This window comes from Agelaius phoeniceus, chromosome 11, assembly GCF_051311805.1.
Source record: "Agelaius phoeniceus isolate bAgePho1 chromosome 11, bAgePho1.hap1, whole genome shotgun sequence".
NCBI classification, from domain to species: domain Eukaryota; kingdom Metazoa; phylum Chordata; class Aves; order Passeriformes; family Icteridae; genus Agelaius; species Agelaius phoeniceus.
In genome coordinates this window covers 17,028,162-17,055,217 of record NC_135275.1, presented here as the reverse complement: position 1 = coordinate 17,055,217, position 27,056 = coordinate 17,028,162, and the positions used below count along the sequence as shown (strand labels likewise).

The 27,056-nt window shown below is 42.9% G+C and overlaps 1 protein-coding gene across 30 annotated transcripts in view; it reads left to right on the top strand.

The window, feature by feature from the left end:
- Positions 1 to 27,056, top strand: part of MAGI1 (membrane associated guanylate kinase, WW and PDZ domain containing 1) — a 337,478-nt gene that overhangs the window by 235,752 nt on the left and 74,670 nt on the right. For all 30 annotated transcript variants that reach the window (XM_077184423.1, XM_077184419.1, XM_077184415.1 and 27 more), the window contains exons 3-4: positions 13,747 to 13,866; positions 25,454 to 25,660. In XM_077184423.1, coding sequence (XP_077040538.1) covers positions 13,747 to 13,866; positions 25,454 to 25,660 — 327 coding nt within the window. The remainder of the gene's footprint in view (positions 1 to 13,746; positions 13,867 to 25,453; positions 25,661 to 27,056) is intronic.

Sequence of the window (27,056 nt, the reverse complement as noted above, 5' to 3'; positions counted from 1 at the left end):
TTACAGTCTTATCCTATCTCAAGTAAAATTTGTATAGGTGAAAGACAGCTACAACAATAAAAGAGAAGATGGTATTTGTGTGATAGACAATGATTTCTCACAGCTCACAGGAATGTCTTCCCTTCTGCATGGTTTTCTGCCAAATGTGTGTTTGGAAGCGTTAATGATTGCGTTTTCCCCTTCAACTCTGGAAGTAGCCTAATTTGGCTGAACAGTCAGAGGGGAAAAAAGAAATAATTAATGTGATTCATTCATCTAGAAAGTGTAAAGCAGAATTTAAATGGCAACAGTGGTAGAAAAAGTGCTATAGTGAATGTTTCAAACTTCAGATTTTCTGTTGAGGTATGAAGTGATCTGAAAGGAGTGAGTGGCAGTTCATCAAAAGGATGTGTGTTTTCTTCTAACACTGTTTTATTGGCCCTTTCCAGTTATTAATCTCAGAATTGCTAAAATACATGGGATAATGGATGGTTGCTGTTCAGAGCCCTAATTTACTTTACTGCACAGTCACTGTGGGAAAGTGCTTCAGCTACTTTGGCTCTTTTGTATCGCCTGGAGAAAGAATTTTCCCCATGTGTTTTGCTCCAGAAGTCATCTGTTGTTTTTCAATGTATGCACATAAACAGCTCTTGCCATTATGCCTGAATATTGAGTCAGCAGTTCCCTGTGATGAAGCCATCACCAAGGCCTGTCACGTTTATCTGCACAGATCAGCATCCCAGAGCAGTAATGCTCTTAACTCCCCAGCATTGTGTGCTGGCCACAGAGCTGTGGGACACCAGTGACCTCCTGCTGCTTCCTTCCTAATCGGCTTGGCTGCTCTGGGCCTCCAGAACCCATCTGAAAAACGGGCACAGTTTCATCTTCTCACCTTGCTGGAGGTATTTTGAAGGCAAATGTACTGACAAATGAGACCTGCTCGGGTTTTTCGATGTGTGGTGGAAGAAGATTGGGGGTGTTTGTTTTATTTTAATTTTAAATATTTAAAATGTCTCCAATGAAATGATGCCTCATTTATCGGACTTTGGTCACCCTCGTACTGCCGTACTGCAGTGGGTGCAGTACAGATTTCTTTTTTTTTTTTTTTTGCCTTTCTGCAACTCATCCTTGACAGGATGAGAGAATATTTCTTTTAAAAATGGTGATGGGAGATGGAACTGCTGACTCTCTCCAGCCCTGTCGCCTCCACCAGTGCCATGGGCAGCAGTAGGGAGCACCTTAAATCAGCAGTGTCCTGACTCAGAACCAAAACACAATTTTTTTTTTTATTTTTCTTTTTTTTCCCACAAAACATTTATTGCCCCGAGGCTGTTACCCTGCAAAAGCTTGAGCATATGTTTAACACCAATCAGGGAAATTGGTCTTGAAGCAATTGGCATACTTGTGTGCTTTGAACTGAGCAGGTGATTTGCAGCAAGTCCCATTATCAGTTCTGTACCAGCATCTGTCTGGCAGAGTGGTTTCACCTGCATCTCTCCTCTGAAGGACTCAACACAGCTGTCAAGGGATAAATGCTTCACACTTTGAAAATAAGTGCTGGAGTTTAAATCTAAACTTTATTTTTTTAATAAGGTCTTATCTGTCATATGATACTCTTGTGCTGAAGAAAAGAGCAGTCTATCTCTGGTAATCACTCGACTGTCCTCTAAGTCAAATAACATACAGACACTTCTGAGAGAAAATCATCTCAGGGTTTTTCTGAAGCCTGGGTCTCATTGTGTGCTTCCAGGCATTCATTTTCCAGGCATGCAGTGATCTAGCAGCATGAGAAATCAGATTTCTGGGGAAACTGTCTTCTCAACACCTCAGATCACAGCACCCTCCACCAACCATGTCTAAGCTGAGGAGGTAATTGGGGTGTTGAGGATTTCTTCCTTATCCTCCCTGTGATGCCAACACAACTGCCAGCTAAAACCTGGTGGTGTTTTTCTTTGCAGGGAATTGGAGGCAAGACAAAGAACAGCTCATTTGTTTGGGCTGCCAGACAGTTGCATGAGGATAATTATTGTGTGCTGTTTATTTATGTTGGACTCAAATCAGTGGTGGTGGGGACCTGGAGATGCTCTGGAATTACTCACCGCAGTGAAAGTTGGAGCTGCTGGTGTCACAGCTCCCTGGGGCATCTGGTGGTGTCTGGTGCCCAGGCAGCACCAGCAGGGCATTGATAAACCAGCAAATGAGTTTAAAATGACATTTAAAATTGGGGCACTCGCAGAAAATGATTTGCAAGAAGTTAATAAAATGATGGGGTGTGTAACGTGATGGAGTGATTGTTTTGTGTGGATGCAGGGCTGTAAACGAGTATGCAGGGACATTTACCAGGGAGAAGGTAGAACTGGAGGTAATCAGAGGAAATGAAGCAAAGATCATTTAAGCCAAGCACTGGAGTATTTTATAGGGGTGTTGCTTGGCTTCAGAAAGGCAGAGTAAAGCACCCTGTGAGAGTGTATCCTATGAAACTCCTAGGTGATGACAGGATTTGTAGGCGAGGTTTTTATTGTTTGTGTACAACTGGAAAGGCAATAAAATCAATGGAGAAGCTTGTATACAGTATCAATAACATGACAGTTAATTTTGGACTGCACAGATGCAGAGTTATGCACTACCTAACCAGTAGGCTTTTGCTGTACCAGGAAATGTTTTAATTAAAAGTGAAGAGAATGTATTGGAACTTGAATTTTCTTTAGTATTCCATTGCACTTAGAAAACGACAAGTTCTTTCTGTGTTAGAGCAGGTGGATGTGGAATTTGTAGCAAAGGAGCTGTAAATAACAAAACATTGTAACAGTTCTTATTTCAGTGAAGTAAGAAAAGATTTTAAATGTATGCATTTGATTTTTTTTACATTTTAACATTCCAGTTATCAATAGGGATGAATCTGAAACTCAAACACCAATCAGCTTTTCAATGTTGGGCATTTTTTCAGCATCTTGAGCTGTTATCTAATCAGCATCACAGAAGGTGAACCAGGAGAATGTTTTCAACCAGCTGAAGTGATAGCAATCATGAAGGACTAAAACATGCCTTGCATACAGAGCTACTGAAAAAAAAATGCAGGCATTGGTAGCAGTTAAGAACAGGTAAAATTAAGGGACAGGGTCTGTAGGGAATAGTGCCTAAATGTGCATATTGCTGGGTAGATTTGCTGTCTGTTCTGGTCCTTCCCTTGAGATTTACAGCAAGTGCATCCATATGGTTACAGGAGTGCACTTTTCTGCATCCTCCTTGCTATAGCACAGGCATTTGCAATTTTTGGGCAGAATTGAATACGAAGCTGGAAAGCTGCTTAAGTAAAGGCCAGGGAAGATTTGTGAGGGAAAAAGAACCATCTGATCCACGGGTTGATGAGTGGGCAGAGCCAAAACTTGAGGAGCCACAGGAGACTCTGACTCTCCTAGAGTGTGATGAGGTTCTCACAGTTCAAAGTCCATTAGTTTTATAGCATTTCATGGCTCTGGGCTAGGGGAGAAGGTATTCCATGGAGACAGTGTTTTCAGTGTAGGTTGTTCAGGGGAAAAGACTGCGTTTAATAACTATACTGATGTCCTGTGGATGTGTGGTTGAATGGAGGTGGTGGTAGTGGTGTGTGTTAGTTGTTTGTTTGTGGTTTTTTTGGTTTTCTTGTGTTTTGTTGAGGTTTTTTTTTTTTTTAATGGAAAAAAAAGCTCTCTGACTCTTTCTTTTCAGTAGACTGGATGTGGTCACTGAAACAAATTTGAGGCAGAAAACAGTATGTTTTCTATGACTCTTTCTGTGATGGAATTTTACAGAGATTAGACTAATGAACTGATCTTCCTGCTGTTAAGTGAGGTGTTTTATTTACTTTTAACTACAAATTAGAGGTCTGTTGAAAGGGCAATTGAAGTCAAAAGAAGGAGTTTTATATCACACCCAAACAGGGATGACCCACATTGTGTTTTATTCTAGCCATACAAACAGCAAAAGGAGGTAAGAAATCTCTATTGAGGCAGCTGAGCTGTTGGACATCAAATAATCTGAAATTTAGTACTCTTGGTTTTATGTGCAGAATATCTCTTCATGGATACATGTGCACATGTGTATGCAGATGTGAAAAGCAAGCATTGTTTTTGAAGAAAAACTGAATTGCAGGTGTTCAGTCTGTGTTGGAAATGCCATTTATTATGAGCTTAATGATTGTATTTGATCTTAGGGGCATGAATGAAACCTTGGAGTAGAATTGCAAACAGGATATATTGTTTCGTGGAATTTAAAGCTTTTATCCAGCTTTACAGAAAAGAGTTGCATTTTTTTCTTCCAATAGTGGTGTCAGCTTATGTAGTAGTGCTATTGAGGAATACACCTGGTCCAGGCTGCTGGGCTCAAAAGATTGAGATGGAGATTGAAATGCAGGTTGAGCTGTGGGTGAGAGCCCCAGACAAGAGGCTGTGAGCTGCCAACCTTTGGGATAACAAAGGACACGAAGATGGGGGATGCCAGCCAGGTGAATGGACCCTGCAGGAGCCTTCCAGTCCCAGAAATGAAAATCTCTGGCCTTGGGAGTGTGACTGTCAGGGTATTCTTGTTTTGGATTAAATAGTCCCACATACTGCCCAAACAAGTTTTCATTCTTTTTTGGTAAAACTGGTCATTGTGTTCTTGTTCACTGTATTTCTGCTTCAAAACTCCACTGCATGTCTTTTCCCAAATGGGAAAATTCCTCTACAGCTTCATGGCAGCAAAAAGGATTGGTAAAGGATTGGAAAGGTATAATGTTTATAAAACCCTTAAGTTTTCTCAGGAAAACTGAGCTTGGCTGATCAGACTTCCCTGGTTTTGTGTCTGTCTGTGCTCTGTGACTTGGCAATTCACCTTGTAAGAGTTTACAGTGTACCCAGTCCCAAATGTTCTGTCTTGCCCCTTCATCTTTTCCAAAGCCCTTTTCTCCCAGCTTTTGGTCTGGAACATCAGGCAAAAGGTTTGAGAGCCATTTCTTAATATATCATTATATATTTAATATTATTTAAATGTTAAATATAAAAAATTAATATTTTAATATTAAATAAATATTAAAAATCATTATTTCTCTTATTTAGGAATAAATACTTCTATTAATAGGTAAGATTTATTATCTTACCTACTCTATGGTTCTATTTCTCTACAACCTACTCAAAACTTGTACCAAGCCATGTGAAGATCTGATAGCTAATGAAATGCAGTTTTTAATACTACACTGTTTTAATCCAGCCCCTCAGCCAAACATCACAGGGAGTCAAAGGCTGTTTTCTTTCTCAGCAGCTGGATGCTGCTACTGGACCAGTTCACAGCTTGGTTTAAAAATGAGTTATGAAGCTCAGAGTGGGCTACACCTTCTCTTTGGCAGTTTGGAGAAATCAGATAGCTCTGCAAGCAACCATGAAAAAAGCAGATATAAAGCATGATAGGTTATACCTCCTGATAAGTACTTCCTAAAATGTGAAAGTGTAAATAAGACAATGAAGTATTTGTTTAAAAGTGCTGAATGTGTGGGAGCAGCCCTCCATCCCAGGTCTCCTGTGAGTTAAGGGTGTTTTAAGCACTTCCCCACACACACTTTTGTCCTGTTGCATTTAATACAGATGTGCACATTGTTATGGAGTAATCATCTGAATCCACTTTGTGCTTTTCCACTGCTCTGCCTCAGTGGTGAGGCTGCAGGTGACTGATGTGGAGGCACCTCAGGGGTCAGGCTGGGCTTGGGTGGAAATAGCCCAGAGTGAATGATCTACAGGATTAAAAATAACCAGCTACTCAGGATGCTCTGTAATTATCCAGTTATGTGTTTAATTTACCACCCTCAGCCGACCTTTCCCAAGACAGACATTTCTACTGAAAGTAACTATGATAATTTTTACAAAGATGAAAGGTGGACCTTCTGAAATAAAGGTGTGTGCTGTGGCTGCAGAATTATCTAAGCTTCTAAAAATGTATATGTGAGAGAAATGGAACATAAGTGCATGTATATAATTACCTTGTTAATTTACTGTCAGCTAATTTCACTTTCTGTAAGTAGCATCCACACTTAGACAAATGGCAATTTTCATTCATTTCTGTGCCAGTATTTAGAAGCAGAACATTACAGTGCAATCTCATTACTACAGCTTTATTGATTTATAAAATTACACTTTATTACACTAATCCATATATTAGAATGAATAGAACTGTGCATAGTTACAGCTAAGGTATTCTTGCCAAGGAGGTACATAGTTTGCTTTTTCATCAGCAGTTCACAATTTAAATTAGTGGATGTCATGCTGTTGGACTCCAGGAACACGGGATTAATGACAAACTCATTAGTTCATGAAGTTTAATCTTCTTGGTGGGTGTCCCACCTCGTGGGAAATAAGAGGGATTTGGCTGCAGGTGTCTGGTGAGGTAACAGCAATCACTCAAAGGAAGGGATCTAGAGCTGCTGCTATTGGGAACCCGAGAATATTTATTTTTTATGCTTTATTTGGTACCAGGATACTCTTTTCTTTGCTTAGGAGAAAGCAAATGAGTGCTCTAAGGACACATGAAGAGGCTGTGACTGCATTAGCGAGTTCCACATGGCAGGAGAAGCACTGGTGGTACTTGGGTCAGGGGGGTGATGCTCTGTTGGAATATTTGGCATAGATCCTTAAACAGATCTTTTTACAATGGCTTTCCTGGGGAGTGTGGCAGCTTTTATACCCTTACTTCTTGTCATCAGGTAATTATCAGGGGTTTTTTAAATGATATTACAGTGGGGAGTGAACATGCTGAATTGGCTGTGCCTGGCCTTGCCCTGGTGTTTCACAACACACACAGATGAGTCCGCAAAGCCCCAACACTGTAGCAAGTTATTTTTGTCCCTTTTAATCTGTTAGGCCCTGATCCTGATCTGTAGGGTTTCCTAAATCCCATTGATTTCTCCAGAATTAGGTTCCTGGAGTCCTTTGAGAGCCTGGGTTTGGCTGGTCTTGTGCTATTAACCAGAAACAAACCCACTCTCTTTACCTCAGAGCGCTCCGAGGATAAATGTGTTGAAGATTATCTGTGCTCTTATTTGGTGGCGGGGAAGGCCACTGAAATACCAAAAATAGATTTATAAAGGACAAAAATAACTTGCTGCCTGGAGGGTTTACACAATCTGAGCTGTGCTGTGTGGCTTGGCTGAATCAGTTCTCCAGGGAGGCTCGGGGCAGGCCCTGCCTCTGCGAGGGGAAGGGCAGGGAGATGAACTGGACATGGCACCTCAGAGAGAGGGAGAGCAGCTCCTGTGTGTGCTGAGGGCCAGCCTGCAGGGAGATGAACTGGACACAGCACCTCAGAGAGAGGGAGAGCAGCCCCTGTGTGTGCTGAGGGCCGGCCTGCAGGGAGATGAACTGGACACAGCTCCTCAGAGAGAGGGAGAGCAGCCCCTGTGTGTGCTGAGGGCCGGCCTGCAGGGAGATGAACTGGACACAGCCCCTGTGTGTGCTGAGGGCCGGCCTGCAGGGAGATGAACTGGACACAGCTCCTCAGAGAGAGGGAGAGCAGCCCCTGTGTGTGCTGAGGGCCAGCCTGCAGGGAGATGAACTGGACACAGCCCCTGTGTGTGCTGAGGGCCAGCCTGCAGGGAGATGAACTGGACACAGCCCCTGTGTGTGCTGAGGGCCAGCCTGCAGGGAGATGAACTGGACACAGCTCCTCAGAGAGAGGGAGGGCAGCCCCTGTGTGTGCTGAGGGCCAGCCTGCCAGCACCCGTGGGCATGGCTGGTACAGCCTTGTGACAAGAGGGGCTCCTCACAAGCTGCTGCTCTGGGATCCTTCTCTGGCCACTTGCTGGAAAGACAGGTGGGAGAAGGAGCTTTTCTATAAAAATCCCTTCCGTCTCCTCCGTGGAAGAAAAATTGCTGTAGACAGCAGCCATGAAATGCATTTCTCTCTGAAACAGAAACACTTCTGTCTTGGTCAGCTCTTTTCTGGGTTTAATCAGTTGTTCCTGCTGACCACAGTGACAGAAATTGGCTTTTCTTCCTGCAGTTGTGTGTGTGGCCAGGAAGAGTCAATCAGCATCAGTTCCTGTGTGTGCATCATTAACAGGGCTGGGAGTTCATTTCTAATGGCAGACACATTCTTCTTTGGGTTGAATTTCTGCTCCTCCACCACCTAGACACCTTGAATGCTTGTCACGTTTTTGGGGTTTATAAGGTGTCAAGTTGCTGGCTGGAGAAGGGATGGACTGAATTTAAAATCCCAGAATGGGCTGCCTGAGTTTCAAGTTTCAGGAGAAAATTGTATTTATAAGCTGAGCATGTTTGGTTTGTAACAGATTGGGCCTGTCTGAAATGCCCATATTTTATATAGTTACAACTATGAGTGACCCCTTACCACAGGTACGTGGGGTTACAGTGTATAATGGATTGCACAACAACATCCAAATACAATTCCTTTTACTTCTGTTGGGAAAAAATAAGGTATTCTTAGTCTGAGTGACCCCAGAAGTCAGTAAGATAAGGTAGTTCTGTGTCCAGTGTCTTCTTGCAGACAGGTTACACTTTATTTTAGTGAGTGTGGATAAGGCTGTTTTTAGTACTGTGCTGCTGATAAGTTCTGCCTGGAGCTTGGCTGCTGATCAGGTTCCCTCTTGTGGAGTCAGACCAGGCTGTCTCTGTCTTTTCCCTCCTCCATTTGCTATTAGCAGATCTGTGAAGTTGGTTCTGCCTTCCAGTTATCTGGCACCATAGGTGACAGATGCAGGAGAGCCAAAGCAGGCTCTCCAAATTACCCTGTGATGAGAGGGAAGAAGGTGACCTCCAAACACAGTGGGAGGGAAAAGGGGCTGCTTTTCCTAATATGCTTCTTCTTTAGCAGCTGAAGGATTTTTCCGTGTAGGTGATGAGAGCAGTCTCTTCTTGCTGAATGAACAAAAATTCCACTTTTTTAGAACTAGTTTTCTAGGACAAGGGGAAGAGCAGCACCCTGCTTTCCTCCCACCCCAGCCTTCCCAAAGCTCCCACAGCAGCACTTGGCCTTGTAGCCTCCTGAGTCAGGAGCATCCCTGCACACTTCACATTAAAATCTTATTTACTGCAGTTCCACCCACTGCTGCTGACCACCAGTGGCTTGAGCCCGTATAAAATATGGTTGTAGCAACTGTTGTCATTACTTTGAGTGTACAGCTTCCACATTATCTGTCATTTTAAGAGATGCTGGTCAGTGGAGATGAGGAGCAAATGGCTTGTGGTTTGATGAGATGTATTTTGGTGGCTCACCAGATTGTCACTGCCAGCCAGTGGAACTGGAGAAGGAGTTTGCAGAAATTACTGCTTTGCAAATGGGAGTTATAGGTATTCTGAACTTGAAATGGTGATTTCCAAATGGCTTGCTAGGGGCTGGTTTTGGTGCTCAGTAACAATATTACTGTCCAAGAACATTTTTTTCTCTTTTTACATGGAAGCAATTGAAGTGACTGCAGCCCCATTAAGTCTTATTTTTAGATTACAATAAGCAAGACTCTGATTAGTTTAGCAGCAGGGCATCAGTGAATATTAACAGCTTAACTTGAAGGCCTGGTAGATTGGATAAAGAACTAAACAGCCCCTGAGTTGTATATTAACAGTTTGGCCATGGTATAATTGAGGCTCGTGTTGGGTCAGTGTCAGCATGGTTGATAGGCAGCACAACAGCAGAAGCTATTTGTCTTTATAATGGGCACTTAAATTATTCAGCAGAGTAGCTGATAGGCATCAGTACATCTGAGCCACAGCCCAGTTATTCTAGGCATGTGTGCACGAGCTCTAATTAGTTCAGGTACAGCACTGAGCTCTCCTTGGGCAAACTCACCTGTGTCTAGAAGAAGTTTCCCAGGTGGGGTCTCCAGCCCATGAGGAGACCCCTCTCCTGTGGCCCAAGCATTAGGGATACATGAATAAACTGGGATGCAGATAGCTTGGGGGTGATAACCAAACCAACAGCTGGGCAAACCTTTCATCTGAGCCACTCATGTTAGATGTAGTTTTACTCCTCCAGCCCACAAGAGAAAGTAAAAACTGCAATGCTACCAGTAGCCCTTTTTGTTTGTTTGTTTTCTTAAATCTTCTGTGGTTACAGGAAATTTGAGGAATTTCCCCTTGAATGTAATGTATCTAACTAGTTGTGTATGCTGTGGGAAATGCTAGCTAGATAAGACTGAAAGCTTATGAACCATCAAATGTGCAGAAGGAGGTGGTAGCCACTCAGTTTCCCCTCCAGTTCCTTCTTGTTGCAGCATTAGCAATTCTGAGGTAATCACACAATGGACATAGCTCAAATTAATTAGCTAAATTGGTACCTAAAGGCAATAAGATTTCATGCCACTTAATATTTCAATGCAAACAAGACAGGCAACTAAACATATTTAAATATGATTGGCTCATCTTCTCAAGTGGAGTGTCTTATCTTTTGTTTGGGCTAAATACAGCTCTCATTGTGCTCAATTTATTCTGCCATTAGCAGTGGTCTGACCTGCTATTAGCTCTGATAAAAAGTAGTCATCCCCTTCGCTGAAGACCATCCTGTGGAAAGGATGTTGAAATGCGATTTAAGGGAGGAAGGAGGATAGACACACTTTGCTTTTGTACAGAATTAAGCCGTGCTAGTGATGGGAGACAATTACAAAGGGAGCTGATGAGCAGAGCGCTCCAGTGGTGGCCGGCAGGCTGTGATGCTGCTGCCCTGTGCACACACACGAGCTGCCCAGCCTCGGAGCAGTTGTTCCAGCCTGTGAGAAGGCTCTGGCTGGAAGGTGCCGATTATTCCCAGTGTTGTGCCTGGGAAAAGTCGCGGAGTTTGTGCCTCTTGGCTTTCTTCTCCTCCCCCTTTTCTTGCCGCCCGCCCTCTCCCCCCACCCTCCTTGCGAAGCAGCCCTTCTGGCTTTGTTGTAAGTGCGGTTTGTAATCATTGTACACATCCCAGATGGTTCATGGAAACTCTTTGAAATGCCATCTGCCAGGCGTGTGTCCAGCCGGCAGCCTGTCATTCTGCTCCGAGAAGAACGGAGGCGGGTTCTCCCTTCCCCCTGCCTGCCTGCCTGGATCGCAGTCGGTAACACTTGCTCAGATGTGGAGCAGGATAACAGCCCGAGCATCTGCAAGCAATCTCTGCTCCAGACAGCAACATGGAAACTTGTTGGGTTTTTTTTTCCTTCGCCCAGATAAGATATCCCAGCCAGTGCAGTTTTTATTTTCCCTGGGTTTGCTGCTGAGGACCAGCTGAGGTGACAAATGTTATCTCTGTGATGCAATGTTTTCCTTTTCTGTGGTGACTTTCCTAATGCTTTCTGAGTGTGTTGCAGGCACAGCTGCCTTTTTTTTTGACTTGAACATATTCAGGAAATTAAGAACACTGAGATGAAACAAATAGATCCATTAAAATGGCTCAGAGGAATTATGGCAGAGATATAATTGTCATGTCAAATAGGCAGCCAGCACTAGTAAACTGCTGACTGCAATTTCACCGCTATAAAAATTCAGAAGGAAGGAAAAAATTATTAATAAATATGCTCTGTGGGAAGATAGAGATAAAGAGAAGGAGAGGCTTTAAAAGATAAGGTGAAAGCAATCCTGATCTTTGTGTCTCATCAATGTGTTAGTAGTTATTGGGAAAACACAGTCCCGATCTTTGTCATTCGGCTCACATGGCTGGGGGTGACGTTAACTGATTGATGAGCAGTGCTAGAGAGTCTAATTCCCACTTCCATTGTGCTCTGGGCACGGGACAGCTACAGCACACCACTGGTCAGAGTTATTGGTGTGGCTTTTCATCCTTCCTGCCTCCCCCTCCCAGCCAGGTTTAGGGGAATGGGGCAGTGGTCCCCAGACACGATGCCCTGGGGAGGGTCCTCAGAGCAATTCAGTGCTCAGGGAGGACATGTGGCACTGGGCTGTGATCATCCTGGCTGCTGGGTGTGTGCTCCATGCTCCTGGTGTGCCAAGGAGGGGCCTGAGTGAGCCTCTCTGCTTGCCTTGGGATGGAAGCACCAGCATGGGGCAGGGAGGGGCAGCTCCTGCATTCCTCTGGATCAGATCTGTGAAAGAAAGTTGTCTTCTGTTACAATCTACCCAGTAAAAACTGTTGTAGCATTACTAGAAGGATTCAGAAATACAAAAATGCAAGACTGAGTCCTTTTCAAATAGGAAAGAGTAATTCTGCTAGCAGGGTACAGATATCCATCACTATTTCCATCCCCTTCCTTACTTTTTCTCCTTCCTTCACCCATTCATAAAGCTCCAAGAGGAGGAATGATGGAAAAAGCACAGGAATTTATAGACTCTTTGAAAGCTGATGGTAAATAATAAAAAAGAGAGTTTCTATTTTGAAACAAGAAATGGAGGATGTTAGAAAAAGTGGATGTCAATCAAGGAAATTAATCTAGTGATAGTCTTTCAAGGGTGTCACTCTGTCAAGACTGACCTCTTGAGCAGTCTCTCAGATGAATAGGAGATAAGCAGACTTTCCGCTTTCCTGGCACTTGAGGAAAACATTTGCCAGATGCAGGCATGGTAAATTTATGCTCTTTCAACTTCTGAGAACTGGAATCTTCCCAATTAGTTTTCAGAAGCTCAGCTTCTTTATTCTTTCTTCTGTCCTTTTATAAAGGGTTTAAGAAATTGTATGCATTGAGAAGACACTGCCCAGGGGCCAGAAGAGTCCCTCAGAAGTGAGAAATTGTGCTTTGTTAAATGTTAGGTATGGTTTCCACAGCTCTGAAGTTATTCCCAAGGCAGCAGACTGGTTTCAGCCACAGCATTCAGACACCTCCAACTCTGTAACTCTGGTCTTTCTTCCAAAATTCAGTTTCCTGTACCATCTGTAAATCTGTCATTTATATTTAATCTCAGATGTAAAGAATCCAGAGTCATGGAAAATAAGGGCTGTTGAACAGAAATGGATCCTTATCAATGAAGCTGTGCTCAGTGACCTAAAATGCAGCATCCCGAGTCATCTTAGGGAAAAAAAGTCATGAAATGACTCATGTTACACTGTGCATGTTACACTGTGCTTCAGAGTGCTGTAATTGGCCAGAAGGGACAAGAGTTTCAGAGCTGGCAGAGTGGCAGTGATCAGAGCCAGTTCTCCATGGGCACTACAGAAATTGTTGAGCGCTGGAGAGAGAGATTGAGTGTGACTTATTGCTCAAAATATTCCTGAACTGGAACCAGCTTGTAGGTGAATTCTGTGAGAAGAGTTTGTCAGGTTGTCTCTTCAGTGAGCATGCGTGGATGGTGCATCAAAACCATCTCATGCTACTTTTTAATGCTGAATAAAAAATAATAGCATGAATAGAGATGAAACAGTAAGAAGAAACAAGGGAGAAATTATGTTTATGATGTGAGAGAACATTTGATGAGCTAGTGATACAGAAGTAATGGAACCTGGAAAATAGTTGCCTTTTCTGGTAATACAGATTGCAGTTTTAGTGAAGTATGAGAGACAATGCTAACAGTAGGAAATTAATTGCTGGCATATTCCCAGGACCAAACTTTTCCAGCTGTGTTTCTGGACACAGAGATGAGAGATTTCTTTGCCAGAGTCTTTCTGAGAACACAAGAAACATCCCTCAGTTGTTTTGTTCTAATTGGTGCCACCGGTCCAACCTGAAAGCTGTGTCTTGTTTTTACATGGGCTCCTAACTTCAAACTTGACCCTTGTAGCTCACAGAACTGTGTTTTACAGATACTCTGGTATCTTTGTGGAAATTTGTTACTTATTTCTTAACTCTTGATAAGAAAACAACTCTGATAATATTCTACTTTTTCCTTTCAGGCACAACCCGCCCTCCAAGAGAAGGAGAAGTGCCTGGTGTGGACTATAACTTTCTGACTGTGGAGGAATTCCTGGAGTTGGAGCGAAGTGGGACCCTTCTGGAAGTAGGAACTTATGAAGGTATGGAGCCAGGGGCAGTGAAAAAGCACTTCAGATACCTATGGTGGGATACCACATTTGTATCACCCTCACTCAAGTTAGGACCTTGCTTTCCATCCCAGTGCTCTGCTTCCCTTTTCTCTGGAACCTGAGAGAGGGAATTCCAGTTTTCCTGTGCTTTTATCTTCTGCCTTCAAGTTAACTGCCTGAAAAGATCAACAGTAGGCCAGGAAAATCCAATATATAATCCTGTAACATACTGGGGTAGTGTGCATTTATCCTTTGTGTCCACTAGGGCTCATCTCCTTGTTCAGTTTTTCTTTCCTCCTGCTCTTTCTCTTTCCCTCCATCTTCCCTCAATACACTCCTTCATCACCCAGTTGTGTGTCACTATGCAGCTACATGATGCACTGATTTTGTGGGTTTTTTTTTCTTATTCTTGGATAATTGCTTATAACTTGGGTTGTTGTGTTGATCCTTTTTACAGCACAACTTTGCAAACAACAGGACTGAGACAGCCAAGGGGCACTGAAATGTCACCAGGGTGAGAGCAAAAACAGCTCCAGAGAAATTCAAGGCAAATTGGCCATTTTTAGGTACACAATAGGATTTGTGTAACTAAATCTGCAGTCTGTAGCTCCTTTAAATTGAAAACTCTTTTTGGAGTGGGTTGGGTTTTTTCCCTCAGAACATTCAAATGTACCTCTTGACAAGACAATGAAAAGAAATACTTTACAGGTTTGAAAGTCCTTCCAGTGCACTTCAGCTCAGTCATTTCAAATTTCCATTTGAAAGAAGTTTAATGGTTCTTTCTGTAAATCTGAGGGATTGAAAAAGTCCTATCCTTGCAGCTTTATTCTAATTATTCTTTATAATAAGAAATATGGAATACATTTATAAATACAAACACACACAACTAGCCAAAATCTTTGAAAAGTTGTCCTCAAACATGAGCAGAAAAATTGTGACATGTGGTTTTGGTGTTCAGGGTTTGAAGAAAGAGTCCTGAAATGCTGTTTGTCTACTTGTTTAAAAACTCCTTTTTAAGGGCACCTTTAAACCTTATGCTCACTCCCAGCTGCAGACCTGGTTTGCATGAAGATGCTAAATGTATAATTTGGTTTCACTCTTCCACTTCTCTGAGCTGATTAGCTCCATCAGCACCAATGCTAACGTTCCAGCAGCAGCTCTTCTCCAAAATGAGCTTTTTCCTCTCTGTGTTTCTAATTATAACACCAAATTAGTTTTCTTTGTCGTGGTGCCTGAAATAGATCAGCTGAAAGGCCTCGCCATTGCTTCCTGATCTATTTGTTCTAGTGACCTTTCCACTTGGAAAGACAAAATGGGTAAGTGTCTGTAAGCTGGCTCCTGGGACATGCTGGGAATTAGTTCTCAGGAAATGCTGAATCCACCTGGGACAGTTAGAACACAGTCATTTCATTGCTTATGTGATTATATGCAGCAGCAGCTCAACTGTTTAGGTTTCGTGGCTTGCTCTTTTCAGTTGCTGGAGATGAGGTTGATTTCTCATAAGTCTAATGTGTATTTCATTTCTGTGGGTGATAGAAGTGCCTGAACTTGAAAGGAATAATTTGTCAGAAGTGCTGAGAAGCTTCTTTGCCCGTTGACATCAGTGATGCTGGTGCATTGTGGTTCTGGAGTGCTGGCCCATGGAAGGAAAAATCAATAAGAATAAAGCAAATAATGATGATGCATGTGTGCACATATGCATCAAGACACATTACTATTTGATTGTAATGTGGAATAAATAGAGTTCATTTTTCACTTACGGCTTAAAGAAATTATTTTGCTGCCTTCCGAGATTTCTTTAATAGCTTTGTTGTACTTTTTTTGGGAAATCTTATTTTACAGCTGTATCGATCAAGACAGTGTTGATCTTGATTAGATCTTGGAAGATGGAGTGATTCAGACTTGATGCTGCAATCACAAGCGATTTTGTCTATTAAAAAATTCTGTCAAAAACCCAAACCACAAAGCAAGTTCGACTTTTAATGGCCAAATCTCTGTTATTGTCCAGCTTTATAGTCTTAGATATTTTAATGATCACTTTTTTTTTGCTGCATTTTGCTGCCATATTTTTTTTTAATAGGAGTTCCACCATGATAAATTTGACTGTATTTTTGATTAGCGGTGGCTTATTCTAAACCAGAAAAATAAAACCCAACACAAGGAAATAATCGTCTACCTGCTGTGCTGAGTAGAAATCAGAACAATTGAAGAGACGGGGTTGCTTGTGATTTAATGCTCTCAAGTGATTTAGAGATGAAGGAAGGGGAATGCTATGAAATGGACAGTAGGGATGAGCAATGGGGAAGTTTTTGTGTGCCAGCCACAAGCTCATGTGGCTCGAGCAGGCTGGTGGGGTTACTGTGGTCCCAAGGACCCTTCTGGCCTTGTAAGCATCAGCACGTGGTGGTGGAGAAGATGGACATAAAGTCACCTGCATACTGTCACTGGGAAAAATCTTACAGAAGAAGAGCCAACAGAAACATTTAATAACAGTTACTGAAGAGAATTCTGGGGAGAAGGATCAGAAAACAGGGAGGCATCAGAAGAGGGGTAATACACAGGACTTTGATGCTGATACAGATCTATTGATTTGGAAAGAATAAAGAACAAGCAGAAGGGAAGAGTTGGAAACCATAAAAAAGTAGGAAAGTGTATCAGGTTTTCAAAGAACAACCTGGATTTTGAAAGTGCTCTAATTGCAAAGAGAAAGTGCAAGCTGAACAGGAGAAAAGAGGTGTTGCTGACCTGCAGGGCTTTGTAATGCCATTATTATTTCTTCTGGTGCACTCCAAATAGGTTCCCCTGGGCAGCTTTTGATTCCCATGCCAGTGAAGGCAGAGCAGGCATGGCAGCTGCTGTTCTGGTCACCTCTCATCTCCCTGGTGTGTTCTGCACCCAAAAGGCTTCAAAAAGTATAATCAGGTGGGAGGGGGCATTGGCAAACCTTAATTCCTGGGGTTTTCAGTTTGGGTTTAAACATCCTGATTTTTAACCATAAAGCCCAGAAACAACTTCTTTCCTCCCCTGATGAAAGCTCCATGTTAATCACATGAATCCAGCAGCTGGAGCTGGAAGACCTGCCCAGAGCTGTGGTGCTGCCCCAGTATTGGTGATTTTGCCCCACGTGTGTGCTGCACACAACCCTCTCAAGCCAATTAGAAATTCCCATTGACAATACTCATTAGGAAGGAAAATTCTTTTTAGGCTGCACATCGTCTAGGCCTTCTGCTGGATAGGAAATCACTGTAATTGTAGTCTCAGGCATTTATTGACTGCTCCTTCAGGGCAGAAAATACTGATGGATGCATGGAAGTAATTGTGTAGGTTACTAATTATTTAGCAATTACTGCTGCATTTGAATTGCAGGCTCTCACAGGCAGCCCAAGGGAGGGCTGTTTTGAGCACAGCCACCGCTTCCAGATTTTATTCTCATTTTTTCCCCAGCTGCTGAGTGGCCCTGGGCAGATCAGGTAGCTGCTCTATACTTCAGGTTACTGGCCTGAAGAATATTAAAACAACACTTACTTCTCTCCTCATTAATATTTCAGCAGATCCCCTGTGCCTGCAGCTATCTGCTGTTGGAAATAGGAGGGGGAGAGGGGAAGCCACGGTGTTCTGGAGGGCTGTGCTGCAGTCAGGCTCTCAGCCCTGCAGATGGGAGCTGTGCACAGGCACACAGGGACATGGGCAGGGGGGCTGCTTTTTGAATGGGGATGGCTGCATCACCAGGGTTTGGTGGGGCTGTGTGAGTGAATGCCTGCCCAGCACTTAGTGATCCTCAAAAGAAAAAGTGCTGCACTTTATAACATGTGAAGGGTTATTACATTATGGAGTATTATTGTCAAGGCATCATCTTTCATTCTCGGGACAAGTGTTATGTGATTGCCAAGAGAAGTAATAAGTAATCTGCATTAGTCTCATGACTGAGATGTAATGGGGTGACTTGCTAACATTCTCAAAGTATATAAAACTACCTACTGTAGACAGGGTCTCCGATTGTGGTTCTTAATGATTGTAATAAATTACATTAATAGTGCAGTTTGAATTTCAGCCCAAGTAGAGAGGTGTATTCAGCAACACGCTTCAAATCAAGATGCCTTAGCCTAATTTGTCTGATGTGCTGCTCTCCTTGGGTTCCTCTGCAGCAGCCACACTACCCCAGCTGCTTTAGCAAAATGGGTGGATTATTTCTGCTGGTGCCTCCACAGCCTGTGGGTGTCACCAGCTCAGTCCCACCTGGAAATGAGAGCTGAGCCTGTGGCAGGCAGAATGTAAGGGGAAGATGGGAGGGGAAGGGTGGCAGATACTGGGGATGCCCATGCAGGTGAATAACACATTAATCAGATCCAGTGATTTTTGTCTCCAGACTAGAGATTGTCTCAATAAATCATAATGGCTTCTTTAGCACCCTTATAATGTGTCACACTGAATATCCACACACTAATACCTGTGCTCTGCAGAATGATTCCTCTTCTATCTTTGGCTCTTAATATTATGCTTGCTTTTGGTCTTGTTATTTTTTAAACCATTGGTAGAGAAAAAAAGGCAACACCTTGTTGTGTATATGCACAATTATCAGTGCTAACCAAGCTTGAGTGCTGCTGTACTGAAGTGTCATCTGATAACAATGCTTCATTCTGCAAACAGCTGAAGTGGTACCTGAGTAACTCTTGTTCTCTGAAAGCAAATATTCTAATATCTGATAGGGGTTTAGAGTGGCTTTGAATCTCCTGCAGCATTCCTGACTGCCTTCTCCCTCTCTCTGCACTTTCAATAACAAGTTTCTCAATGTGAGCTCTGTCAGAAACTGTTCATTAGCACTCATGTGCTTTAAAACACAAACCTCAGGGAAAAGGTTCCCAAACACCTCTGGCAAAAAAGAGATTTGGTGAATTAGTTGCTTTCTTCTTAAGTTAGAGTTCGGGTTATTTCAGGCATCATTTACTGTGTAACCATAGTTCGATGTGTTGAAGGCTGTTCCTAGCAGTCCAGGCACATTTTGGCATTGTTTTTTTTTGGTACAGGATGTTCCTGGGGCTCTCCAGCAGTGGCTGCTCCTTGCTGGTGTTACCCAGCTCCTCTGCAGAGGCAGCCTGGGCTCCCCAGACTGCAGCATTTCCCTGCCTGCAGAGCTCCCTGCCACTGCCTTCCAGAGAGGGGAGGTGCTAATGGGACACATCCCCATGGTGGGACTACACAAATAAATATTTAACTGTTTGCAAGAAGAGTTTCATGTTGCAATGGCTTGACAGGGTGTTTTCTTTATTCCTACAGCCCTGTGCTAGGTAGGGTGTTTCCAGCTGCCTCTCCTGCTTTCTGTATATGCCATTCACAAATACATGTTTATTTATGTTCCCTATGATTTTTTAAAATCTATTTGAATGTGGATATAGCAGCTGATAGAGCACAGCTGGTCTCATGGAAAACCCTGAGCCTCCCCAGCCCCCTCCTGGTCCATGCTAACAAGGTTGTACTGTTTGTTTATTACTTTTAGTATCATTGCTTTGGTTTTGGATTTTTCCATGCCTTAAGTGTGCTTGGATACACTTGTACATGAGTGCTAACAATAGCATGTGGCAACACCTAGTGATAACACAGCAAAAATGAGAGTAAGCAAGAGTGATTTCTTCTGTGGGTGACTTTCTCCTGTGCTGCCACTGCCTTTAGGACACTAGTTGGAGTATATGTTAAATTTCAGACCTATTTGAAATGTGCAGTTTGTAACAGTTTGACTTATTTAACAAGAAACCCAAACTGATCTTTCACTTAACCTCGTCATTAATAACCACAAAAATTGACAGAGAATCTCCTGTTTCAAGCAAATGTAAATATTGTGGGTTAATTTCTCTGAGCTCTCCTTCATTGCCTGTTTTCCTTCCGATCCAGCTGCTGCATCTGCAGCCTCCTCCTGGTTGCCTGGATACTCTGAATTTCCTCAAGGCAATTGCTAATCAATGTGCAGTTGCAGCTAGGTGAATCCTGCAGACAGCAGCCAGATCTGTCATCTAGATGTGGAAATCTGTAGCAGAATGTGATCTGGGAGGGGAACAGACAAAACACCATGGCAGGAGCTCTGCTCCCAGGAACCAATTCATCCTGTGCTAATCAGACACAAGCACTCCTGCTGGATTACATGAGCAGAAGCTCTCCTGCTAAAATTAAGGGTCAATTGTTTATGTTCTTGTACAGTGCAGAGAAGAGGAGCTGAGTCTCAGAAAATAAAACAATTATATTAATAATTGCATTTCAAGTCTTTGTGTCAAGGCCTTTGCTTAATTTTGCTGCTTATCTCCAAGTGTCTTTCCCAAAATACCCATTTTCACCAAGACAGAAAGCTATGAAGTGCTTTTTGAAACATGAGCTATAAATGGAGTCCTTGTTAGCACAGAGTGGTGGCTTTGAAGATGAGATGCTCTTCTCATGGACACAGGGCCCTCTGTGCTGCACTGAGGCTTTCGAGTTTCTTGGGATTCTTGTAACTGCAAAATTAGAATTCACATGTAGGCATCAGTAAATTCAGAAAAAAATCAGTAAAATTCTGCTTGGTTCTTTGCTGAGACACAAATGCACTCTCAGTCCCAGGCATAGACATCTTTCACCAGAAAGGAGAATGCAGAGCAAACACCTACAGGTTAAAGTAACTCAAATATGTGGTTTGGGAGCACATTCTTCAATTGCTGTAATTGCACCATTAGAATTAATGCTCAAACTCATGTTTGACCTTGCAGTTAGCTACTCTGCCTTCTTCTGCCTCTCCACATCAGCTGCCTGTCCCCACCCCAGCAGCCTCCATGGTCTCCTTCTCCTTCTCTGCTTTAGTGTCCATTCCACTTTTGAACCTGTATGATTGTGCCTCTCTTCTTCTGCATTTCAACCATTTCTTGTGCATTCAACCCATTCCAGGAATGGCATCTTGGCTGGATGGAGTCATTTCAGCCCAAATGGAATTGAATTCAATGGTGTGATTTCAAGGGTGTTATGGAATAGATTCATAGATATTTTACTTAACTAGTTGGTGTATTTTTGTGAATTGTATTTTAAATTTCAGGTCACACAAACAATTTAAGGTAAATTTACTGCCCATCAGGAGAATACTTAATAAGAATGCTTTGTTGTTTGGCATGTAAGACAAATTTTACAAAAGCAACACTGTCAGAACTTTCTTTTTAAATTTTAGAAAATTTGCTTTAATTCAGGACAGGGTGGAAGCTGCTATAGAATGCTTTCATTGATTGTGATCACTGCTTGAATTGGCAGAGCAGGAAGTGTTATGATGATGAGAACTTGTCTTATTGTTGTGATAAGCTGTTACCAAAGTCTAATTACTGGGTGTGATGCTAAAATGTGTAAGCTGCCGACACTTAAAGATAAGGAGATGAAAAGAAATAAACTCGTTCCAAATAACTCTTCTGTTTGGGTTTTCTCATTATTATTGTTATTTTTGTGCACTCTCCTGAGTGGTGCTTCAGAGTGTATGGATTAAGTCATGGATTTGGCTGCAGATGCTGCCATCAGACTTCAGCTGTGGTTAAGTAAGTTTTAAGCACCAAGGGACTGAATAAAATAATGGTTAGTGAAAAGTGCTGACGAGGGATTCAGTTAATGGTGTGTGCATCTGTGGAGTGAGTGGGTTGTTATTAGCTATTAATTCAGGTGCTGGAGGCAGGATCCAAGTGTGATTAAGAGGAGGGTAAGGAGTAGAGGCCCAGTTCCCATAGGAATTGCACATGGGAATGTGCCATTCCTGCCACACTGGCTGCCTCAGAACTGGCATTTCCTCAGAAAAGTATAATTTTCCTGCAGTCTTGTCCTGGAAATCTCCATTGTCTGGGGGACAGAGACGTCCTGCTGGGGTCAGAATCCTCAGAAGTTTTGCAGAGCTTCACCTGAGCTCAGCACCCCGGGGAGTCCTGCCCTAACTGCTGTGCTGACTTCAGGAAACGTTTTGGGATCCTCTGGGATGACAGATGCTTGTGTATGCACATGTAACATGCTGTTAATAATTAGAGCTGATTGGATATTCAGTACAAATTACACTGGCTATGAAGTTAGCCCCTTCTTTGGGCTTACAAGTGGCTCACAAAACACTGTTAAAGCCTATTTTTAAATGTATGTTTCTTCATAAACATTGATAGATTTAATTTGAACGAATAATGTCAAGTCTGAGTGTTGTAAAACTCTTGCTGGGCTGTTCACTGTCAGTTGTTAATGGAGCATGTTTGGATTTCTGAGTCACAGTGTAAATATTTTCTATTTCCAATGTTGAGGATGAAACATGAGGTTTGATGATTATTTTTACCAGTCCCCCCTAATAGTGTGTCTGCTCCCACGCCCAAGCCCACATGCCATGTCTTCAAAAATAACTGCTTAGAGAAGAGAAATAGGGCTGACTGCATCCAGCAAACAGGAGGGAAAGATAGCATTTCCATTTTCTCTCATTTTCCATGTCACCTGGAAGCTGGGTTAGAGCATTCTTTTAAAGATTTTCATCATGAGCTGGGTTATTTCCCCAACCTGTTTGTCCTTGTGGGAATCTGAAGGAAGAGCTCTGATTTTTTCGAGTATTGACTCAGGCTTAATCTGCCTCCTGTGGTGAAAAAGGAAAAGTTCAGCCCCAGAGGCGACATTTCCCAAAAGCCCCACACATGGAGAGCCATGCTCAAATTCATATTTGCTCTTTTTATATGCTCATTTATATTTACAGGGACCCTCTAAGACAGCACACTGTCTTGGTAGAGAGCAATTATTCACTAATGCTAGTACCAGCAACCATGGCTGGTTTGAAAAATGACTCATGATTTTGGTGTAAGAAATCCTGAAATACTTTAGAGAAGCCTGTTTTTCTGTTGAGGAACAGCTCTCTGTGGACTGGTAGGAACTCCAGCTTTGCTGTTGCTAGAGGAGCTGAAGAGGAACAAAATTCAAAGATATAATCATACATTTCTCCTTAATTGGAGGAGGGATGGTGCCATCTGTGCTTTGCTCTTGTCCAGGGGAAATAAAACCCACACTATCAGCATCTATATATCCCCTTCATCCTCCTTTTTGCTTCCATCCTAAAGAATTTAACCAGTTAAAACAGACCCAAAATAACTTTTGCATAAAATAGTGATGTGCAGTGCTATAAATAAAAGTCATTTTCATGTGTATGGCACACACATGGCTCCCTCTGCTTAGCAGTTAATATCCTTAGAAAAACTTTTATTTTCCTCTGGAAAACTAAGCAAAGCAACAACCTAAAAAAAGCCCAAAAACCCACAAAATCCCAGAGTAGTGTTGTTCTTCATGAGAAAGAGGATAGGTGGGAGCAAGGTTAATTATCCTTTTTTTTTTTTTTCTGCCCACCTACGTTTATATTTTCCCTTTGCACTCCCTCTCCCCCATTCCACCTCTTTTTGTATAAAACAGTTCTGCAGTATGTAGAGCATAAGAATTATTTCTCTAGCAGAAACTGCAACCTGCTCGCAGAGCCTCCGTACCCATTAGAGGCTCTTTCCAGAAGCAGTAATTTCCTTCTCCCCATAAATTATGCATCAATGTACATTTAAGATTCTGAGATGATGAACAGAAGATGAAAGTGTTGCTGCTCCCGTGGAGCTGCATCCACGTCCTTGTGTACAGGCTGGAGCACACCTTGTTCAGACAAACCTGCTCGTGTTGCTGTCCTGCTACCCCAGCTGGAACAGAGCTGGGAGCTGCTCTGGCTGTTTGGGCCTCTGCTCTGTGCAAAATACCTTCACAGAATCACAGAATAATGGGGTTGGAAGAGACTCTAAAGATCATCAAGTCCAACCTATGCCCTAACACCTCAACTAGACTGTAGCACCAAGTGCCATGGCCAGTCTTTTTTTAAACACATGGTGATTCTACCACCTCCCTGGGAATAGCATTCCAGAACTTTATTATTCTTTTGGTGAAAAATTTCTTCCTGATATCCAACCTGTACCTTTCCTGCTGTAGCTTGAGACTGTGTCCTCTGGTTCTGTCAGTGCTGCCCAGTGGAAGAGACCGACCCCACCTGACTGCAGCCTCCCTTCAGGAAGGTGTAGAGAGCAATTAGGTCACCTCTAAGCCTCCTCTTCTCCAGGCTAAACAACCCCAGGTCCTTCAAATGTTCCTCATAGGGTTTGTGTTCCCAGCCCCTCACCAACCTCGTTGCCCTCCTCTGGATGTGCTCAAGCACCTCAACGTCCTTCCCAAACTGAGGGGCCAGAACTGTGCTTTTCACTTCACAGGAGGCAGGGAGGGGGAATGATTGCTAGTGTTTCCTTTTGGAAACAGAGATGGACTCTGCCAGTGCAAGTCAGGGTGATTCCAGCTCCTGATGGGTTCTGGTGATCCTCCTTCCAGGAGGAGCTGCTCCGGGATCCTGCCAGGCTCAGAGGTGAAGCTGTCTGGCCTCTTCCTAAGTCTTCTATTGTTAAGAAAGGGATTTTGTTTTTACTTTTACAGTCAGTGGGAGTTTCACCAGGCTGCCACAACTCCTCAAATATGGTGGAAAGTGATGTAGCAACTCCATACAGGTTCCCTGCAGGTGCACCTCATCACTTCCCATGGACCTGTGCTCCTTCAGGTTCCTTAGATGGTCTCAAACCTGATCTTCTCTTACAGTCACTGAGAAAATATGTACTGAAAAATTGAAAAATAATGCTTTCAGGTTATATATAGCATGTGGAGATCACTGAAGAATGTAAATAAATGTATGTTTTAGAGAAGAATTTTGCACTGTTGTCACAATTGAACTATATGTGAAACAGGGCCAGTGAAATACCTCTGTGCTGTGCTGGCATGAATGAGCATGCACTTATTCTGTGTCTCTTCCATGGTCACTTAAAATGGCAGGGAGGCAGCCCAAGCACTCTGCACTGTTTCCATCACAACTGGTGATGGATTCTGAGCATGTGTTGGCATAACCCTGTGTGCATCTGTGTCCCTTCAAGCTTAGCTTTAAGGTCTGGGTCTTCACTTCTACCCAAGTTGACCTAACTGCTGAATTTCCTCTTTGAACAAAGCCATGTGGTATCTTTCCTTTTCTCTCCTTTGACTAAGTTTTCTTTTAGAGAGAAAATAGTGTTTGCTTTCCAAATGCAACATCCCCCCTAAAAGAACCTGTGTACTAAAGCAGGCCATCGAGCCTTTCATCACTTCTCTTGGTGATAGCAGTCATGAATTTTTTATTTTCTGCAGGGCTCACTCCAGATCTGCCACAGCATTGTGTGGGTGCACACATGTAAAAAGGCTACTAATTGAAATTCAGATGTAACGAGATGAAGTTTGCTATTCACCATGACTGCCTTTTGTTTTAGCCCATGTACGCTCAGTGCACCTAAACAATACAACCATTGCTTCTCCTTTTAGATTTGACAAGAATAACTAAAAAGGCAAGAAATATTTCTGTGTCTGCTGGAGAGATGAAGTATGCACCCCCAAAAATGGGAATGGCACGTGTTAGCTTCTTTATATACTTATCTGTGGGGAGGGATAGAAATTTTAATGGAACTGTAGAGAAAATGAAATGGAAAACTTACTGCTATAAACTGTTCTCTTTTGAAGATGCAAATGTGTCTCTATTGCCTAGGTAACTATTATGGAACGCCGAAGCCTCCAAGCCAGCCCCTCAGTGGGAAAGTGACTTCCACCAATGCTTTGCAAAACCTGCAGTCTGGCTCCAAGCAGTCGACTCCAAAGCGAACTAAGTCTTACAATGATATGCAAAATGCTGGCATAGTGCATACAGAGAATGAGGAAGAGGATGATGTACCTGAAATGAGCAGTAGCTTCACAGGTAAAGCAAAAATACTGCTGTCTTTCAGTTGGAATACATGGGGAAGGCTTTTGGAGGGTATTTTGAAGAGGGGGTGTTGTTTTTAATGTGTTTTCTGCTGTCAATGTCAAAGAGAACTGGCTGACACCTGAGTGGCAGATACCCAGGTGTGGTCAACCACATGCACAGCTGGGTCTTTCCAAAAAGGCCTTGTGGGATTGAACTGGTTGAGACAAAGATGTGGTTAAAGTTCAAATCCATTAATTGCAGAAAGGTCAAGGAAGAGTTGAGCTATGGTTGACAGCTACAAACAGTATGAAATGACTCAACCAGGTTTACATTTGAAATTAATCATTGCTCCCTCCTAAATATGTTGCTGTCCTTTATCCATTCTTGCATCTAGAGCTGCCCATCACATGCAATTGCTGTCCTAGGTCCTCTTCTCCACATAGCCCCCAGCACATGGAGGGCTGCTTGCTGCAGGAATGAGATCTGGAGCCTGGGTGCAGGTTCTGTATTTCATGAAGGTCTTGTGTCCCGCTGAACACAGATCTTGTTCCCACCATGGCCTTGGCTGAAAGATCACTGGAAACCTTTGCAATCTCAAGTCAGGTGCTGTGCAGGCAAATTCAGAGTAAAACACCATTGGAGATCCACTGAGTTTCCACAGAAATCAACTGAAAGTTTGTGAAGCTCTGAGGAGCTAGAGCTCTTCCCCATGTCCCCAGGCCTAGTATTTGTTAGTGCTTAGAGCATTGTTACCTCAGCTCAGTTTCAAGCACTGAATTCATCTTCTGGGCTCCCTTTGAGGCAGGTACTGAGCAAGTATTATCCACACCTTCAAGGCTTTCCCAGCTGATTGCCTTGGGAGCTCACCATAACTGTCCTTTGTCCTCTGATCATTTTCTATCACCATGAAAATTTTCCTTCCCAGCCTTCTTACTAGAAGATCTGTCCTGCCAGTTCCTACCTGCCAGTGTCCTGGCTCTAACATCTGTTTAGAGCTTTAAAAGGATTTAGGCTGAGATTTAGTTGTGGTCCTCTCCAGGCCAAACTATCAAATGGCTTTTGAGGGTTGTACTCTCTTTGGCTGCTACCTGCTACATTTCCAACTCAAATTGCTTCTAGCCAGCCTAATTTCTCCCAGGTTGGCATTTCTGTCTCTGCTTTCTAGCTCATTGACAAACCAAGGGTGTTTTCTCCCATGTTGTGACATGACAGCAGCCTCAGCCTTTGTCATGGGATCTGATTTTGGGAAGGAGCTGGTGGGAGATCTGTTATTTGATTTCCTTTCTGCCCATCTCAGTTTGGTGTCCCTGAAGTAGCTTGAGCATCATTTCTCTTCCTTGTTTTCCTTTGCAAGATGAAATACTGGAAGATGCAGCTCATTTGTCACAACGTTATCACACCCTGGCCC